This window comes from Saccopteryx leptura, chromosome 3, assembly GCF_036850995.1.
Source record: "Saccopteryx leptura isolate mSacLep1 chromosome 3, mSacLep1_pri_phased_curated, whole genome shotgun sequence".
In the NCBI taxonomy this organism is placed as follows: domain Eukaryota; kingdom Metazoa; phylum Chordata; class Mammalia; order Chiroptera; family Emballonuridae; genus Saccopteryx; species Saccopteryx leptura.
This window is the reverse complement of record NC_089505.1, coordinates 371,549,508-371,569,159: the sequence shown is the minus strand read 5'-3', so window position 1 is coordinate 371,569,159 and position 19,652 is coordinate 371,549,508. Positions and strand designations below refer to the sequence as shown.

General features: G+C 59.8%; 2 protein-coding genes across 3 annotated transcripts; both read left to right on the top strand.

The window, feature by feature from the left end:
* Positions 1-2,080: 2,080 nt before the first annotated feature.
* On the top strand, positions 2,081-9,607 carry GFUS (GDP-L-fucose synthase). Of its 2 annotated transcripts, none has more exons than XM_066379672.1 (11): positions 2,081-2,196; positions 2,894-3,050; positions 3,368-3,482; positions 4,788-4,916; positions 4,996-5,069; positions 5,269-5,402; positions 5,535-5,599; positions 5,934-6,000; positions 6,119-6,198; positions 8,231-8,330; positions 8,609-9,607. In XM_066379672.1, exons 1-11 carry the CDS (start codon positions 2,088-2,090, stop codon positions 8,662-8,664), a joined length of 1,086 nt encoding a protein of 361 aa, XP_066235769.1. In that variant the 5' UTR covers positions 2,081-2,087; the 3' UTR covers positions 8,665-9,607. The 2 variants fall into 2 exon arrangements, with proteins under 2 accessions (XP_066235769.1, XP_066235770.1); XM_066379673.1 differs by lacking the exon at positions 2,081-2,196 and adding an exon at positions 2,227-2,348.
* A 1,829-nt stretch (positions 9,608-11,436) lies between these two features.
* PYCR3 (pyrroline-5-carboxylate reductase 3) lies at positions 11,437-17,412 on the top strand. Its single transcript, XM_066379676.1, has 6 exons — positions 11,437-11,602; positions 13,129-13,193; positions 14,594-14,773; positions 15,079-15,291; positions 15,593-15,685; positions 15,820-17,412. Exons 1-6 carry the CDS (start codon positions 11,497-11,499, stop codon positions 16,000-16,002), a joined length of 840 nt encoding a protein of 279 aa, XP_066235773.1. The 5' UTR covers positions 11,437-11,496; the 3' UTR covers positions 16,003-17,412.
* Positions 17,413-19,652: the final 2,240 nt, after the last annotated feature.

The following is a 19,652-nucleotide window of genomic DNA, read 5'->3' as shown; positions in this document are numbered from 1 at the left end:
AACCACACACACACACACACACACACACACACACACACACAGAAGGGAGAAGCCAGTAGGGTTCCTGCCCACCGCGCGTGGGCCCTGCCCGCTGAGCTCTCGCACTGGGGCCAGTGGGTAGGCTGGCTCCCGAATCAAGGCGCGCCCACCTTGAGCGCCCCGCTGGACCCCGGCGATAGCCCCGCAGCTATCCACACCCGCCACGGTCCCTGCCCTGCAGTACTGCCTGCGCTGCGGCCACCACCAGAGGCCAGTCCCGCACCGTAGCCCTGGGTTTCTCTAGCCGGGTCAGCGCTAAGCCAGTCCAGCTTCACTAAGTGCTGAGAAGCCTCTCGCGTGCGGGGGAGTGTGGCTGCGCCTTTACGCGCCTCTCCACGCTGCAGCTTGACCACCACCACTGGGTCCGCAGCAGCAAGAAGCCCTTCCTGTGCGAGAAGACCTTCAATTACTAGCGGATATACACCCGGGAGAGGCCGTTCTGGTGCGCGAGATGTGTGAAAAGTTTCATCTGGAAGTCAAGCTTTAGAAACCATCCGAAAGCCCACTTGGCAGGGATGCAGCTTGGACATTGGCCAGTTAAGCTTTGAAAGCAGCGGTTGGAGAGAAGGCTTGGGACTGGCTCCAGGCCTCTATAAAAATGGAAGACCCCCAGAACGATGGCCCAAAACCCGCAGTGCAGCGTCACAGCAAGACCAGCCCAGAACCCTTCTAGTCCTCATTTGGTTCTGGAGTTTGGTGTTTTTTTTCTTTTTCTTTTTTCCGAATTTGTTGCAGTGGGATGTGTGATTCATGCATCCTGGGCCCGTAGCCCTGATGCTGTTTGGCACTGAAGGCCTCACCTGCGCAGTTTCACTTCCTTGCATGTTTTTTGCTTGACAGGCAATATGAAACATGAAGAGTGTGTCTTTTACTTAAATTGCCTTTTCAGCTCATCACTCCACAGAGAATGTTTGCATAGTACAGATGCTTTCTGTACAATAATAACATGAAAAGCTATTAAAACATATGGTCAAAATATGAGACCAGCTGTGCCCTGGCCGGTTGGCTCAGTGGTGGAGCGTCGGCCTGGCGTGCGGAAGTCCCGGGTTCGATTCCCGGCCAGGGCACACAGGAGAGGCGCCCATCTGCTTCTCCACCCCTCCCCCTCTCCTTCCTCTCTGTCTCTCTCTTCCCCATTGGAGCAAAGGATAGCCCAGGCGCTGGGGGTGGCTCCTTGGCCTCTGCCCCAGGCGCTGGAGTGGCTCTGGTCGCGACGGAGCGACGCCCCGGATGGGCAGAGCGTCGCCCCCTGGTGGGCGTGCCGGGTGGATCCCGGTCGGGCGCATGCGGGAGTCTGTCTGACTGCCTCCCTGTTTCCAGCTTCGGAAAAATCAAAAAAAAAAAAAAAAAAAAAATCTGGTGAGCTAGAAATATGAGACCAGCTGTATGAAATAAGCCAGGAGTCGCGAAACACGTTAAGATCGATATGACAGTTAGCTGGCCAAATGCTGCCCGAGCATCAAGGAGACAGGAAAGACTGTGCCTCTGTGTGCCGAGATCACCCACCGAAATCTTGGCGTTCCTGGACAGATCATATAGCACTACTTGAAGGCTAAGTGTCTCCCTGCCTGCCTTTGGCCACAGTCTAGGGGAGCCCAGCGAAGCTCCAGCTCTGCCTGCAGCTTCTTTCTGTCTCCTGGAAACCCGCAGCGGGCTACCACTGGGCCGCGTCGCACCCCAGGCCTGTGGGCTCACAGTGCGAGCACACCGAGATCCAGGTCCCGCCAAATCAGCAGCGCGCCGGCTGAGCGGTAACCGTGCTTCAGCGATGCGCGGCCTCTGCTTTCGCCTTCCGCTCCCTTCCCCAGCAGGGTCGCGCCCTGCGCCACGGCCTTGTTAAGGCAGTCTTGGCCCGGACGTCCTGAGGCCACCACGCCTGCCAGGATCAGCGCCACCCCCACCCCCCCAACCCCGCACCCCCTGGCTAGGACCAGCCTCGTGGATGCAGAAACCGCGACAACTCCATTTCCCAGGCTGCTGCGCGCGCCGGGGTTCCACTCCACCGCATCGCCCGGGCGCCTGGCGAGGACTCCACGTCCCAGAATGCCATGGGTGGGCCCCTGGGCCCTGCCTTCTCCCGCTGGAACCAGGCGCGCGCTGCAGACGGCAGCGCCGGAAGTAGCAATCCCGACACCGGGCAGGTGAGGTGGGGTACAGGTGAGATCCCTCGGGACACAGAGAGAACGCTAGGAGAGTGCGGCGTGGCAAGCCGGGGCCTGGGCGCTCCATGACAGCCGGAGAGCCCTGAGGGGTGCCGGCATCCCGGAGGCGTGGGACAGGACCCGAAGGCGCGGTTGGGGATTCCGGGAGTGAGAGGGGCCCCGTGGGCTTGGAGGTGGCCTTGAGCCTAAGGAGGGATCCGAGGGCGTTGTAGAGGGGCCGGCCGCGGAGGGAGGGTCTCCCTCGCAAGCCTGCTGCTGGACTGTGCAGTCGGGAGCAACGTATGTCTGGGCAGGCCTCTCCCATCAGGGCTGGACAGAGGTCCTGCAGCGGGGTCGGAGCATTCCTGTAGGGGGCAGATTTCCAGCCCCCAAGATAGAGTACTCGAGGGTGGTGGCACCCTGTGGCCTGGTGGAACTTGGGACAGGCTCTGTTGGCTGGCTGGTAGCCCCAACGCCCCTGGGCTCTGAGCAGAGGGCTGAGAGGAGGAATGGCTCAGGCCAGCTGGGTCTTTCTGGTCCCCAGAAGCCATCTTTTTCCCTGGGGGCGTCATCCTGTGCCAGCTGCCCCAGGGAGCCACTGTTGTGGGGCCCAGTGCTAAAGGCGGTGACCCTAAGCAGGGGCATCTCAGAGGAGTGGAGTTCTGTTGGAAAGAAGCAGGATGACCTCAGCCTGAAACCCTTTGGCCCTACAGGTGCAGCCATCATGGGTGAGCCCCAGGGGTCCATGCGGATCCTCGTGACCGGGGGCTCTGGGCTGGTGGGCAGAGCCATCCAGAAGGTGGTAGCAGAAGGGGCCAGGCTGCCGGGAGAGGAGTGGGTGTTTGTCTCCTCCAGGGACGCCGATCTCACGTGAGTGGCCCGTGCCTGCAGCACCCCCTCCAGACAGCTCCGGGCCAGGCCTGTCCCTGAGCCTGGTGACCTCGTGTCTGTGACCTCCCTGCCAGGTGGCTGGTGTGGCCTGGGTGTGCACAGCTTTGCTTCTAGGCAAACGTCCTCCCATCTCTTCCTGGAAGCCCACACCCTCGTAGCAGCCAGGGCATGCACTGGCCCCTTTCCCTGTTGGCACGCCATCGGCACTGCCCAGCTCTTGTCCCCAGTACTCCAACCCCAGGGTGCTAGTCCCCTCAGGCCTTCGAGGAGATCCCTGACAGCCTGGCTACCCCCAGGGATGCGGCACAGGCCCGAGCACTGTTTGGAAAGGTCCGGCCCACACATGTCATCCACCTTGCTGCAATGGTTGGGGGCTTGTTCCGGAATATCAAATACAACTTGGACTTCTGGGTAAGTGAGGGTCCCAACGAGCTCTGGGAGCCAGGTGCCAGGTTCTTGGAACTTCCTAACCAGCTTGCCACATTCGTGTTTTAGCCTCAGGATGTTCCTGATGGTCAGGGCCTGGCACATCCTGGTGGGGACCCTCCAGTGACCCACACTTGCTCTGTATGTAGGCCTAGGGGCATGCAGGTGGACCTGGGGGCATTTGGCCTCATAGAAAAAAGCCATGGAGCTGACCAGCGGATTGGGGGAACTGAGAGAAGCCGGTGTTCACTGTGTGACTTGGGGCTGGTTCCGCCCCCTGAGCCTCTTGACTCTCCTGCTACCAGGACCTCTCTGGCCCAATGGCACTGAGCCAGGCCCACTGGGTACAGAGCTGTGCGCTGGGTTCTGGGTTTTTAGTGTGTGCCCTGGGGGGAGGGAGATACAGTATAAAGAGCAGGAGAACGGGGAGCTGCCAGGCTGTGCCCAAGGGTTGGCCCCACCATTTCTGGGCAGCTGGCCTTGGTGTGGTTCAGCCCTGCTCCAGGCACTGGGAGGACAGAGGCTCAGACCAGATTCTGCCCGGGGCTCGTCTGCCTGGGCTCTCCTCGCCTCAGTCACAGCCTTCCCAGCAGGCCTAGCCACCACCTCTCCCTTCTTCCCAGACTGATCCAAATGCCCAATTTCCGGAAGGGAAGGAGGGAGGGGTGGCACTGCCCAAAGGCTTGACTGCTCCTAGGCCAGTGGTCAGCAAACCCATTAGTCAACAGAGCCAAATATCAACAGCACAACGATTGAAATTTCTTTTGAGAGCCAAGTTTTTTAAACATAAACTATATAGGTAGGTACATTATTATTAACTTAATTAGGGTGCTCCTAAGCTGGCCACACTCCAGGGGCCAAAGAGCCGCACGTGGCTCGCGAGCCGTGGTTTGCCAACCACTGTCCTAGGCAGTAGAGCAGGGTGAGCTGCTCTGGGGTGGGTGACTGGAGGGGCCCCTTCTGCCCCATGGCCAGATGGGGTCCTCTTAGCTCCTTCCTGCCTCTGTACTAGCCCTGCCCGCAGAAGCCCCTGTGGCTGGGGCCTAGCCCTGAGGTGAGGAGTGCATCCTCTCCCCCCGGGCAGCCCAGACCCTCCTGCAGTCCCGGGAGCAGGCCTGCCTGCTCAGGGTGTCAGGTCAGGAGGGGCAGAGCAGTGAGGACAAACTGGCTCAGGTACGGCCCATGTCAGAGGGGCCGGGGTGTGTCCCCACTTCTGTCCCTGGAGGCGCAGGTAGGGGGGGCTGGGGTTCTGCCTGGAGGGGCCTGAACCTGTCACCACCGACCCCCCAGAGGAAAAACGTGCACATCAACGACAACGTCCTGCACTCGGCCTTCGAGGTGGGAGCACGCAAGGTGGTCTCCTGCCTGTCTACCTGCATCTTCCCTGACAAGACCACCTACCCTATCGATGAGACCATGGTGAGAGGGTGGGGCTGGGCCTGGGGGTGGGATCGGGCCTGGGGGTAGGGCCAGGAAGCAGTCTCCTCTGCTCCCCCAGATCCACAACGGGCCGCCGCACAGCAGCAACTTTGGCTACTCCTATGCCAAGAGGATGATCGACGTGCAGAACAGGTTCTGAGGCTAACCGGGAGCAGGAGAAAAGGGGGGGCCCTAGGGTGGGCGGGGCTCCACGGGCGACCCCACTGGGCTCCCTGTGCTCACCTCCCTCCCTCCTTTGCCAGCCTCTGGTGTTCCCACCTGTGAGAGGCCAGGGTGGGGTGAGGTGAGTGTCCCCAGAGCGAGGGCTGGAGGAGACGCCGTGCCTCTGCAGGGCCTACTTCCAGCAGCACGGCTGCACCTTCACGGCGGTCATCCCCACCAACGTCTTCGGGCCCCACGACAACTTCAGCATTGAGGATGGCCACGTGCTGCCCGGCCTCATCCACAAGGTGCACCTGGCCAAGAGTGAGTGGGACCTGCCGCCCGGCCCAGCGCGCACTGGCCCGATCGCCCTCCCGGCGGGGTCCCTGGGGCTCAGTGGGGAGGCGCCCAGCGGCTGGCACCGCCTCTGACATCCGCTCCTCCCTGAATCTGCAGGCAGCGGCTCGGCCCTGACGGTCTGGGGCACAGGGAAGCCTCGGAGGCAGTTTATCTACTCGCTGGTTCGTGCAGTAGGGTGCACAGCTCCCTCCGGAACATCTGCCCCCACCCAGGCTGGCCATGCTGGCTGTGGGGGCGCCTAGGGGAGCTGGGGCAGGGGGGAGGGTCCAGGCTGACACCCTGGCCGAGTCCCCGTGGGGGTTGCTAGGTGCAGCTCTGAGCTCAGCAAGAGAAAGGACTTGGTCCATTGGGACTGAGCTGGCCAAGGACTACCCAAAGGGGAGGGACCCTGGCCTCTGGGCTGTGCCCCCACTGGACAGGAGCGCTTGGGGGAGGTGACCAGTATCCCCGTTTGGCCAGAACTCGTGGCCTCTGACCTTGCCTGTCTGACTCTAGGACCTTGCCCGGCTCTTTATCTGGGTCCTGCGGGAGTACAGCGAGGTGGAGCCCATCATCCTGTCAGGTGGGCACCTTGCAGCCCCACCCTCGCTCCACGGGGGGGGACACCTGTGAGGGGTGGGGTGGCAGCGGGACCAGGCCGAGGAGGCCTGACCTGGCCTTTGGCCCCTTGGTCCCCACAGTGGGCGAGGAGGATGAGGTTTCTATCCGGGAGGCGGCCGAGGCTGTGGTGGAGGCCATGGACTTCCACGGCGAGGTCACCGTATCCTCCGGCTCTGGTGGAGCGCTGTGGGGGCCCCCCGGCCCACGCAAGACTGACCGTCTGATACACAGATGGTGCTCACCTTGACATCGGGGGGGGGGGTCTTCCATCTCCCGGAGGGTCCCCAGACTGACCGTCTGATACACAGATGGTGCTCACCTTGACATCGGGGGGGGGGGGTCTTCCATCTCCCAGAGGGTCCCCAGACTGACCGTCTGGTGCACAGATGGTGCTCACCTTGACATCGGGAGGGGGGGTCTTCCATCTCCCAGAGGGTCCCCAGACTGACCGTCTGATGCACAGATGGTGCTCACCTTGACATGGGGGGGGGTCTTCTATCTCCCGGAGGGTCCCCAGACTGACCGTCTGATGCACAGATGGTGCTCACCTTGACATCGGGAGGGGGGATCTTCTATCTCCCGGAGGGTCCCCAGACTGACCGTCTGATACACAGATGGTGCTCACCTTGACATCGGAGGGGGGGATCTTCTATCTCCCGGAGGGTCCCCAGACTGACCGTCTGGTGCACAGATGGTGCTCACCTTGACATCGGGGGGGGGGGGTCTTCTATCTCCCGGAGGGTCCCCAGACTGACCGTCTGATACACAGATGGTGCTCACCTTGACATCGGGGGGGGGGGTCTTCTATCTCCCGGAGGGTCCCCAGACTGACCGTCTGATACACAGATGGTGCTCACCTTGACATCTGGGGGGGGTCTTCTATCTCCCGGAGGGTCACCAGAGTGACCGTCTGATACACAGATGGTGCTCACCTTGACATCGGGAGGGGGGGTCTTCCATCTCCCAGAGGGTCCCCAGACTGACCGTCTGATGCACAGATGGTGCTCACCTTGACATCTGGGGGGGGTCTTCCATCTCCCGGAGGGTCCCCAGACTGATCGTCTGGTGCACAGATGGTGCTCACCTTGACATCGGGGGGGGGGTCTTCCATCTCCCGGAGGGTCCCCAGACTGACCATCTGATGCACAGATGGTGCTCACCTTGACATCGGGGGGGGGTCTTCCATCTCCCAGAGGGTCCCCAGACTGACCGTCTGATGCACAGATGGTGCTCACCTTGACATCGGGGGGGGGTCTTCCATCTCCCAGAGGGTCCCCAGACTGACCGTCTGGTGCACAGATGGTGCTCACCTTGACATGGGGGGGGGGTCTTCTATCTCCCGGAGGGTCCCCAGACTGACCGTCTGATACACAGATGGTGCTCACCTTGACATCGGGGGGGGGTCTTCCATCTCCCAGAGGGTCCCCAGACTGACCGTCTGGTGCACAGATGGTGCTCACCTTGACATTGGGGAGGGGGGTCTTCTATCTCCCAGAGGGTCCCCAGACTGACCGTCTGATGCACAGATGGTGCTCACCTTGACATCGGGGGGGGGTCTTCCATCTCCCAGAGGGTCCCCAGACTGACCGTCTGATGCACAGATGGTGCTCACCTTGACATCGGGAGGGGGGGTCTTCTATCTCCCAGAGGGTCCCCAGACTGACCGGCTGATGCACAGATGGTGCTCACCTTGACATCGGGGGGGGTCTTCCATCTCCCAGAGGGTCCCCAGACTGACCGTCTGGTGCACAGATGGTGCTCACCTTGACATCGGGGGGGGTCTTCCATCTCCCAGAGGGTCCCCAGACTGACCGTCTGGTGCACAGATGGTGCTCACCTTGACATCGGGAGGGGGGGTCTTCCATCTCCCAGAGGGTCCCCAGACTAACCGTCTGATGCACAGATGGTGCTCACCTTGACATCTGGGGGGGGTCTTCTATCTCCCGGAGGGTCCCCAGACTGACCGTCTGATGCACAGATGGTGCTCACCTTGACATCGGGGGGGGGGTCTTCTATCTCCCAGAGGGTCCCCAGACTGACCGTCTGATACACAGATGGTGCTCACCTTGACATCGGGGGGGGGGGTCTTCTATCTCCCGGAGGGTCCCCAGGGAAAGGCAGAAGAGGTTCACAGGCAGGCTCAGGGGAGGGTGGGGCTGCCCCTTCCGCTGTGGCCTTGACCAGGCACCCAGTTTGACACCACCAAGTCCGACGGACAGTTTAAGAAGACGGCCAGTAACTGCAAGCTGCGGGCCTACCTGCCCGAATTCCGGTTCACGCCCTTCAAGCAGGGTGAGCCCCCCAGCTCCTCCTGTGGCCCTCCCAACCCGTCCCTCAAGACCTGGCCTCTCCTTCTTGGCTTTTGGTGACCACTGCCCCTCCCTCGGCCTCAGCTTCTTACTGCCTGCTGGGGGTGGACACCTGGCAGGTTTGGTCTCCACATCCTCATCAGACAGCGGGACACAAAGGGGTGACTACCCTGTGACACTGGGTCCCCCACCTTCCCAGCTCCTGTGGAGGTCAGTGCAGCCCTGGTCCTCACCTGCCACCCTCCCATCTGCCCTCTGCAGCTGTGAAGGAGACCTGTACCTGGTTCACTGAAAACTATGAGCAGGCCCGCAAGTGAAATGTGGTGGTGGGCCAGGCGCCGGCTTCCCAAGACTCCCGTGGCTGCTCGGTTAGCTGGCAGAGCCCAGTGGCCACCAGGAGCCTGAGGGCACTGCCCAGCAACTCAGGCCAACACTCTACCCCTTCCACCAGGGTGGCTCCAGGCAGCTGTCCAGTGGGGCCACTGTTCACATTCCTCAGGGAAACCAAGGCTTGGCCGGGCCTGGCACCTTGCTCCTTGGTGCCCGGGTCCTGAGTGTGTTCACTTCTGATACTGTTCTCCCGCTCCTGGGAGCCAATAAAGTACGCTTCACAGGCCTGGCCCCAGCAGCTCTGTGCCAGCTAGCTGTGCTCCACACCAGGCACGACCTCCCCCAGCCCGGCTAGCCCCAGGGCCGACTGTTTTCCAGCTAACTGCTCCGCCCCAGAGATCTGCTAGACCACGGTGGCCAATTGCCCCTGGGTGGCAGAAGTGGGGACATGGAAAGGCAGTGTGTACAGTAACAAGGGCCACCCAGAGGAGCCTGCTGGGCCTGGCGGGCAGGAAGTGAGTGGCACAGGCCTCCCATTCTCAATGGGAGAGGTGCAAAGTCCAGACAGGTGGCATGATTTTTCCCCGGCCAGCCGGTCAGTGCTAGCTTGGGTGTAGACCCAGGAATACCTAGCTCCAAAGCCCCTTGCTGGACTGACTGCCCTGCCCAGGACCCAGACAACTTCCCTGGCCTGGGCCCCACCTCTTCACAGGACCCCTCTTGCCCAGAGCCTTCTGTCACCTTCATGCTGATGACTTCCGGGTTTCCTCTAACCCAGGCTGGGCTTACACTCCATTCCTTCATCTATTCCAGTGGTAGTGACTGTCTCTCAGTGCCAGGCACAGAAGTCCCAACCTCTCTCCACAAGCCCAGCTGACATCTCACTGCACTTGTCACCGCCCTTCACTCTCAGGAAAGCCCAGGTGTCTATCCTGCAGGCCTCCCTGGGGCTGGCATGGAGCCCCTCTCCTGTCAGTGCCTCCCCACCTTTTAGGTCTCAGCTGCGGGGTGGTCCTTCCTCTCTGAACGCCCACCCTACCATGTAGAATGGTAGCACTGCCTGTTTGTCCGAAAACACTCTGGAGGGACCCTCTCTCCCAGGACCTGGAGCTCCAAGACCCGTGTCTACCCTTCATGTAACCCCCGGGGCTGCAGCTTTTTGTGAATGGAGGCTCACTATGTGGGGGGTTCAGGGATGGGGTGGAGGGGTGGCTCCTGAGTTGGAGATTGGGTCAGCTGGGTGAGAACAATGGGAAGGCCAGCACAGAACAGAAAAGCCTGGACACATAGTGGCTGTGTGTCCTGTGGTGTCCCCGGTGTCCTCCGTGTGTGTACCACAGAGGGGCTGTTTCCCCACACAGAAGGCAGGTCCTCAGACTGAGGGGTCAGCTGTCAGGTCAGCTGCTGAGTGGCACTCATCCCCGCCCAGATCCAGGTCACACACTGCAGGGGCAATGTCGAATGAATTAGGAAATTCTACTGTTGAGCTTAGTAAATGTCTTAAAGTAGAGTTTACAAGAAAATAAATACTTAAAACGCAGTTTTAGACGAGGTGAACAGTAAAAACAAACAAAACTCCCCACAAAACTACAGTCATATCTTGAAGCCTTATTTTTCCTATTTCAATAAAAAATGACGAGTACACCCTACACCCATCCCTACCCTTCCTATCGGTTTCTAAGATGGCCCCGGCCCCCTCAGAACCAATCATCCTCAGGAAGGCCTCCTGCCCCCTCCCTGCAGCGCTCTGCGAGGCCCAGGCAAACCTGGATCCCAGCTGGCTGGAGGAACTTGAAAACAGAAAAGCTAAACATCCGCTCCCGTTTCGCTGGCAGTGCCAGTTTTATGCTGTCACCTGGAGCCGCTGCAGCTTGGGAAGGATCGGATCACAAGCTCTGACCAGGCACAGTCCCTGTCCTTCGCACCTGAGCCCACTCCTAGGCTCCAAACGGAGAACCAGGGCGCTGAGCACGCTGCTTCCACCCAGAGAACCGGGCCTGAGGCTGGCGGGGCCCCAGCCCCCGGCCCCTGACCTGCCAGGATGACAGCCCATAGTCGGGGGACCCTGCCTGCCGGTTTTGCATCAGAATCAGGATCTGGTTCTGCCATGCAGAAGGTAGGATGTCTCTCCTGGAAGCTCAGCTGCCCCGCGACCATCCAAATCAGTGGCCTCACGGACTCCGCAGCGTCCCCACGAGGGACACCCAGCAGGCACGCTCCAGGGCACCGACCTCTGGGATGGGTCAGCGGAGACCCCACCCATCCCGACCCTTCGCCTTTGAGTGGTGTTTCTCAAGCCATCCTTCGGAAAAGGGCACTTTTTAAGACAAAAAAAAGAGAAAGGTTTATGGGTCAACCATTTCCAGGGCATCAGGTCTGATAACCCTCAGAATCTGCACACACGCGCCCAGAATTTCGCCCTCAGCCCCGGGACCCAGGCGCTTCTTCGCGCTGGACCGTCCCCGGCGCCGCCAGCCCCGCCCCACCGCTCGGGGTGTCTCGCTCCCAGGTCCTGACGCTGAACTCTCGGGCCAATGAACTGAGAGGCAGCGGGACCCACAGCTCAACTGGCTGGAGAGCGCGGATCCCGAGCCGACGTGAGGGGGCGGGGCGTGCGGTGCCAGCAGCCAATAGCGAGGGGGAAGCGGGGCGGTGCCGGCAGCCAATAGCGAGGGGGAAGCGGGGCGGTGCCGGCAGCCAATAGCGAGGGGGAAGCGGGGCGGTGCCGGCAGCCAATGGCGAGGGAGGAGCGGGGCGGCGCAGCCCATTGACGGCCCGAGGAGCGTGGCCCCGCGCGTCTGCTGGCACCCGGCGGCGAGATGGCGGCGGCGGCTGCAGAACCCGCCCCTCCGCGCGTGGGCTCCGTGGGCTTCGTGGGCGCAGGCCGCATGGCGGAGGCCATCGCGCAGGGTCTCATCCGAGCAGGTGGGGCGCCGCGAGCTTGGTGTGATCTGCTACGGGAGGGACGGGCTTACTGGCTGGAGCTCACCTGCCCAGAGGCATGAATCCCGCGGACTGAGCAGCCGGGGACCTGCGCGCAGGCGTCCCAGGGTGCATGAAGCAGGTCCGTGCGCGCGTGGGCCAGGGCGGAACGCGGATCCTGCCCTCGGGACTCCGCTTCTTTCTGAGAACACAGCAGGACTGTTAGAGTGGGGCTGTCCCCACGGTAGCCGCCAGCCGCGTGTGGCCAATAGAGCACTTGCAGTGTGGCTGGTCCGAAGTGAGAAGGGCTGTGTGAGTGCATAGAATAAGATAGACACCGGGTTTGGAACATTAGCACAAAAAAAGGAGAAGTAATGTATCTTAGTAATTCTTAATATTGATTATGTATTGGAAGGATACTATTTGGGGGTTAAATAAAATATAATGCAGTTAACTTCACCAGAGTCTTCTTTCTTGTTTCATGTGACTACTGGAAAATGTAGTAATGTGTATGGCTTGTATGGCTTGAGTGATACTTCTCTTGGTCAGGGCTGGCTCAGAGCCTGGGATCTGCCAATTCTCTGGCCTTGGTCGGGTTGCTTGACCTCTCTGAGCCTTCCAATTCTTTTTCCTGTTTGAATGACGGCTCCAGGCCTGGGGGTACCCTACAGAATTTCTCAGCCTCCGCACTATAAACATTTGGGGCCAAATCATTCCCTGTGGAAAACTCTGGTTTCCTGCCAGATGACAATGCTGTCTTAATCCTACTCCACAGGAATTAGAAAACTTGACCAGATAATGGGCTGGCTTTCTGCCTTCGGCCATATATCAAAGTCCAAGGGCATCAAAATCAGTTATAAAATACTTTACTGCAAGTCTCAGGTGTTTTATCTGTAAAACCCAGCAGTATCACCTGCCTCCCAGGGCTGCACTGCACACATATACCAACCAGTACTGTGCAGTGCACAGTGGACATCACGGCCACGATTAATCAGTTCTGGGTTCAGGTTTAGGGTGCATTTCTGCCATCTTGTTAGACATTACAGAAATCTAACCTCCCTAGCCCCACACTCGACAAACATAGATGATTTCTACCAAATAAGCGCTTAACCTCTGCTTGGATGTCCCAGCACACAGATGCACCCTCTCCCAGGGAAGCTCGGCCCCAGTTTGGCCTCCCTAGCCATCATGCCCCCTTCCTCTCCAGGCTTCCAGTCCTTGGAGGCAGAGTCCCCTGGAATCTTTGTCCTCAGAAGATGAGGCAAGCTCCTAGCCTCTGGACTTGCAGCAGTGGGCAGTGGTAGTGACTGCTGAGTAGAATTAAATGGATCTGATTGCCTGGTGCTGCGGCTTAGAGCACCCCTGCTGAGCCCTTGGGTTCTTGGAGGGTCTCAGGCCAGCCAAGGGCCAAGACGGCCCAGGCATGGCTGAACCTGACAGCCTTCCTAAGGCGCAGGCCATGCTGGCTCCTCCCCCTCCTTCCTTCCCCTTGTCTCCTTATTGACACCAGCCTTCACCTTTCTCTCCAGGAAAAGTGGAAGCCCAGCACGTGCTGGCTAGTGCACCAACGGACAGGAACCTCTGTCGCTTCCGGGTGAGTTGGGGTCCAGCTCTTCTGGATTGAGACTTCCCCCAGAGGCCTGGAGGGGACTTTTTTTTTACAGAGGCAGAGATAGACAGGGACAGACAGACAGGAATGGAGAGAGATGAGAAGCATCAATCATTAGTTTCTCGTTGCGCATTGCGACTTCTTAGTTGTTCATTGATTGCTTTCTCATATGTGCCTTGACCGTGGGCCTTCAGCAGACCGAGTAACCCCTTGCTGGAGCCAACGACCTTGGGTCCAAGCCAGTGAGCTTTTTGCTCAAACCAGATGAGCCCGCGCTCAAGCTGGCGACCTTGGGGTCTCGAACCTGGATCCTTCTGCATCCCAGTCCAACGCTCTATCTACTGCGCCACCGCCTGGTCAGGCTTTTTTTTAAATTTGCCTAAAGAGAGAGAGAAGCATTAATTTGTTGTTCCACTGAGTTGTGTATTCACTGGTCTCTACCCATATATGCCCTGTCCGGGGATTGAACCCGCAACCTTGGAGTTTCAGGACAATGCTCTAACTGACTGAGCTAACTGGCTAGTGTGGTACTTCTTGAGGCCAAGGAAGTGTGGCTTATGTAGCTAAAGTTTGAGACTGGCTGTGCTGGGCTGGAGAAGGGAAGGTCAGAGGGCAGAGGAAAGTCAAGGTTCTGGGGGGTTGGGGAAAGTAAAGGGGTCTGGGCGTACACACGTTTCTGCGTGCATGTATATGTGTATATGCATGTGTGTGCGTGTGTGCATTGGTTCGGGAGGTAGGAATGGTCATAGGCACTCATTGGGGTTGGGAGACTCACAGTGCTCTGATATCAGGGTGTCTGTGAGACTCAGGGTTGGGTCCTAAGCAAGATAGGTGGTCTGGGCCCTGGCTGGTTGGCTCAGCGGTAGAGCGTCGGCCTGGCGTGTGGGGGACCCGGGTTCGATTCCCGGCCAGGGCACATAGGAGAAGCGCCCATTTGCTTCTCCACCACCCCCCCTTCCTCTCTGTCTCTCTCTTCCCCTCCCGCAGCCAAGGCTCCATTGGAGCAAAGATGGCCCGGGCGCTGGGGATGGCTCCTTGGCCTCTGCCCCAGGAGCTAGAGTGGCTCTGGTTGCGGCAGAGCGACGCCCCTGGTGGGCAGAGCATCGCCCCCTGGTGGGCAGAGCATCGCCCCTGGTGGGCGTGCCGGGTGGATCCCGGTCGGGCGCATGCGGGAGTCTGTCTGACTGTCTCTCCCCATTTCCAGCTTCAGAAAAATACAAAAAAAAAGAATAGGTGGTCTGGGTGAGTCCCAGGCAGTGGGCATGGGGATGGTACAGGCATTTGCAGTGGGCAAGACCCACGGTGCCCCGTGGGAATGCAGAGCAGGGCCATGGTCTGGGAGGATTCCCACTCACCCCCTCCCAATTTCTGCATTCCCGGTGTAGGCTCTGGGCTGCCAGACCACCCATTCCAACCAGGAGGTGCTTCAGAACTGCTCAGTTGTCTTCTTTGCCACCAAGCCCCACATCTTGCCAGGTGTCCTGGCAGAGGTGGCCCCTGTGGTCACCTCTGAGCACATCTTGGTGTCTGTGGCTGCTGGAGTCTCTCTGAGCATCCTCGAGGAGGTGAGTGGCCCAGGGGGATGAGGTGGGAAGGAGGCTGTGACCCCAGAGTAGGCCGTTCTGGGCAGAATCAGCTTCGCAGCTTTTGCCATCCCTGATCAGCTTTAGCTTGGGCTCAGTATGGGTGGGATGTGTGGCAGACAGCTTCCATGCCAGCCTGCAGAAGTGGCCAGGTGGCTAAGGGGCCTGGGGTTAGGGCTCTTCCCGGCACTCACACTGGGGAACCGGAGGAAGGAGAGTGGCCAAGGTGTGTGTCTGACTGGCCGGGCGATCCCACAGCCTCCCTGACTATCCCTCTCTCTGGCCAGCTGCTGCCTCCAGCCGCACGGGTGCTGCGGGTCTTGCCTAACCTGCCCTGCATGGTCCAGGAGGGGGCCATAGTGATAGCTCGGGGCCGCCGTGCCGGGAGCAGCGAGGCCGAGCTCCTGCAGACTCTGCTGGAGGCCTGTGGGCAGTGTGAGGAGGTACCTGAGGCCTACGTGGACATCCACACGGCCCTCAGCGGCAGTGGCGTGGCCTTCGTGAGTGTTACCTGGTCTCCCACCATCAGCCAAGCGGGGCCTTCCCCAGTCCCTGCAAGTGCCCCTCCTCTCGGGACCTGAGAGCTTGGTCCCCAGCTTCCCATAAGCTCTGCTTTCCTCCACATCCTTGCCTTGCTGGGCCTTTGAGCTGGCCCTTGTCAGACCCTGGGGCTCAGGCCCTAGCCCTGGACCCTGCACTGGTGGCTGGTGCTCTGGGCCTTGTTCCTGAAGGTTCCGAGCCTTCTCCAGGCTGGGCACTCTGTCCAGGAGAGCGCTGGCTTTGACACTGCTGCCCCCACAGGTGTGCACATTCTCTGAAGCCCTGGCCGAAGGTGCCATCAAGATGGGCATGCCCAGTGGCATGGCTCACCGCATTGCCGCCCAGACCTTGCTGGTGAGTAACTGTATGCCTCCTGGGGGCAGTGAGGACTCATGACAAAGCTGACTGCACATTTCAAAGCTGAGCTAGAGAAAGAAGGGGCTACCTACCTCCCCCAAGTCACTGGCCCCCAATGCTCCTCTCCCCAGGGGACCGCCAAGATGCTGTTGCAGAAAGGACAGCACCCGGCCCAGCTGCGGACGGATGTTTGCACGCCCGGGGGCACCACCATCTACGGGCTGCACGCTCTGGAGCAGGGCGGGCTGCGGGCAGCCACCATGAGCGCAGTGGAAGCTGCCACCTCCAGGGCCAAGGAGCTCAGCAGGAAGTAGGGGGCAGGCACTGGCCTGGGTGCCCAGAGCAGCCCTGCCAACCCCATTCCCTTCTTCCGACCCCTTCCTGAGCACTGTGGTTCTCTCTAACTTGCAAGAGCCTCCCCGGCTGCACCCTGCTTCTCACACGGGGAATGTGAGGGGTAGGACTGGAGGGGATCCCTCGGCAGTAGGAGCTCCCTGCCCCTCCACCCAGGCACAAGACACGGCGATGGCTCACCACAGGGAAGATGTGGGTTCTGAGGGCCTGAGCACCGGCAGTGCTGGTCAGATGCCTGCAGCTGGCTGATGGGTGAAGCCGTGAGCAGGGCCCCTGGCATGGGAGCAGCTGTGTGACTGCAGCTGGCTTGGGGGCATTGAGACACAGGAATCTATACAACAGTTCTGCTTCCCTTGGTGAAGCCAGCAGTGTCATGCCACCACGTGTGTCCTGTCCCTGAGTTGGCCAGCAGGGACCACACCTCTGGCTTCAGCTGGGTGTGAGCCCCTTGCCCAGAGCCTAAACTCCTCACAGGTGGCAGGTGGAGCCAGCCCTGATGAACCTTCTCCATCAGGAGTCGTGGAGGGGCCCACGGCCTGGCCTCTGGCTGCAGGACCTGGCTCTCCAGCGTGTCCCTGAACTGACAGGCTGTGAAGCAGGGCCTGAAGTGAGGCTGTGGGAACCTTTGGGTGTGTGTGGGGGTAGGGGAGCACCTGGAGCTCTGTCCCCTGTACTTCCCCCAGGGCTCACTGGGGACTCCCCGCCCACCAAAGCTCCAGAGGCTAGAGCTCCCCTGGCTGCCACCCCTTTCCCACTGCCACCTACCAGCTGAGGCTTTAAGAAAGTAATCTGTGGCCTGACCAGGCAGTGGCACAGTGGATAGAGCGTCGGACTGGGATGTAGAGGACCCAGGTTCGAGACCCCGAGGTCGCCAGCTTGAGCGTGGGCTCATCTGGTTTGAGCAAAGCTCACCAGCTTGGACCCAAGGTCGCTGGCTCGAGCAAGGGATCACTTGGTCTGCTGAAGGCCCCCGGTCAAGGCACATAGGAGAAAGCAGTCAGTGAACAACTAAGGTGTCACAACGAAAAACTGATGATTGATGTGCCTCATCTCTCTCCGTTCCTGTCTGTCTGTCCCTGTCTATCCCTCTCTGACACACTCTCTCTGTAAAAAAAAAAAAAAAAAAAAAAGTAACCTGTGAAGCGGCTGAGGGCTGGTGTGCAGCAGCCTGCCCGTGCCCTCCTGGTGGGTGGTCCGCCACCCACACAGCACCAAGGTCGGCTCTGCACCTGGGCCTCTCTCCCGCCCTATTCTCGCCTTCCTTTGGTCTGACCCTGGGCCTGCCACTTGTTTGAAGGGTCAGCCTGAGTCCATTTCCACACCAGGTTTCTTGACATGTGCAATGGGAATAAAGTCACTGTCTGATAGCACAGAGTGACCAATAGTTCATGGGAGGCTGGTGAAACCAAATTGTGGAGGCCTGGCAGCATGGGAAAGTGACCCACACCATCAGAGCCCTGCCCCCTAACCTCATCCCGAGCCATGTGGCAGTGGGTCCCAGCAATGCCTCATCTTCCAATCCTGGGGGACCAGGGCGGGCTCAGCCCAGGAGGCCAGTCCCTGAACGAGAGGCATCTTGGCGAGCCCCCAGCCCAGCTGGAGGGGCAGCCTTGCCCTAGATGGTGGTGGCCTATGACAGGACACATTGATTCAAAAGGGCTTGGCCTAAGAGGGAACAGAGCTGCAGTCTGACCTTTGGCTGGCCAGATCTTTTCACCTTATACCACAAGGTTAAAATGACTTTTTCAAGAAACTGGTGCCTATGGTAGTGGTGTCTTCTTTTCCAGAGTGTTCCATTCCTATACCCTCCCCACTTTTCCAACGTATCCGGTGTTCTAGATCCAGGCACCGGGTCACAGCTACACAAATAAGACTTTAGAGAGGGGATGCTTGTGAAGTTGACACATTCAACCTTTATTATAAAGCACACTGGGCCCACTGGACCAGGTGAACTCGCCATCAGTGAGGCTGGTGTGAAAGGGCCCCTCAGAGAGCAAGCAGGTCACCAGCCCACAGTCCTCTCAGGGATATGCCACTGGAGTCAGGCCTCCCCCCATGGGCATCCTCCCCATGAGCCAAACTCCACCCAAGGCCCTGTTCCCACCTGGGCTCCCCACGGAGATCTGTATTTGGGCCAGCAGGCTGGGATCCCCAGATCCCTGAGGACGGCCCTCTCAGCTTGAGAGCATTGCCCTTCCTCTCATGCCTCACATCCCTGGTTGATGTCTGGGGGGCCACTTTCCAAACACACAACCCCCACAGGCATGACAGGGCCCCCTTTGATTCTTGCAGCCCAGTCTCACCCCTTTAAAACATGCCTGTCAATCAAGGGTGCCTTCAGCAGAAGTGCCTGTGCACATGCTTCTCTTCCCTGTCCACTGCCAAGCCCACAGGGCAGCTGTCCACAGTGACTCTGGTCAAGGGCTACTGTGTGGAAGAGCAGTGACTTGCACGTCTTTGGTGTTGATCTAACAGCTGTGACTGGGATGGAGGGGAGGCTGATGGCTTTGTACCTGAGCACCTCCCAGGCTACATGGGTCCCCGCACTGTGGCAGGGAATGTGTGCAATCCTCCAGGACAGGTTTCCCAGCCGAGTGACAAAGGATGAAGGGATTCTAGCACTATCAACCCAGACCCTTCCCAGGTGCACCCACCACCTCATTCTCAGGTCATCGCAAACCAGGGTGGCAAGCTTAAGTGCCCATGGACCCAGCAGATAACGGCAATGAGGGGCAAGCTGTGGAGTGAGACCAACAGCTGGGGTCTACCTCAGCTATTGCAGAGACAAGTCTAGGGTCTCCTGCAGGAAACCTCTGGCCAGCTGCCGCACGATTTCACATGGAGTTTGGGGAGATGGGCGGCTGCGAGGCAGCGGCAGTACTGGGATGGAACCCTGGGACGACCTCGGGTCACAGTGACTTGGTGGGACTGCTCACAGGGCCAGGCACCTATAGCCTCTGGCACAGGGCACACATGATCCCAGTGCCTGTATTCTAGAGAGGACACTTTTACAGGCCCTGTCATGAGGGGGTCTGGCCCAGCGAAGCCAGTGGTCCCCAGACACTTGACTGGCATCCATACTAGCTTCTCAAGGCCCCAGGCAGCCTGGACCACCCTGATTTTATACAGTGCCCATTCAGGGCCATCCAGACATGTCAGAGCCTCCTGCTGAGGAACAGTCTCCATTCCTCAGACGGCGGGGGCTGGTGTGCCAGGAAGCAGCTTGAGGCAGGCAAGGGGTCCTGGTCCTGCTCCTGACACTGGTCTCATTAGACTGCAGACCACAACTCCAGGTCCACCAGAGGGTTCGATGGGGAAGAAAGACTCAAGATGGACACCTTGTCCCAAGGCTCAGTGGTAATGCAGGATGAAGGGCTCCTCCCGGAAGCCTCTGGGCCTGCGTGAAGCCTTAGGGGTACCCTCACTTAGGGCCCCTTTCTGGGCTGAGGTCTGCCTCTTACACACCCAGCAGGCTCTCAACCCTGGATCCTTATCAGCAGGAGCAGCAGATGGTGTAAGAGGCAGGATTCCTGAAGCCCCAGGCCAGCTGCTTGGGTTAGAGATCCAGGGCCAGCCTCAGCCTGCCAAAGGCTGCTCCAGACAGCTGGCA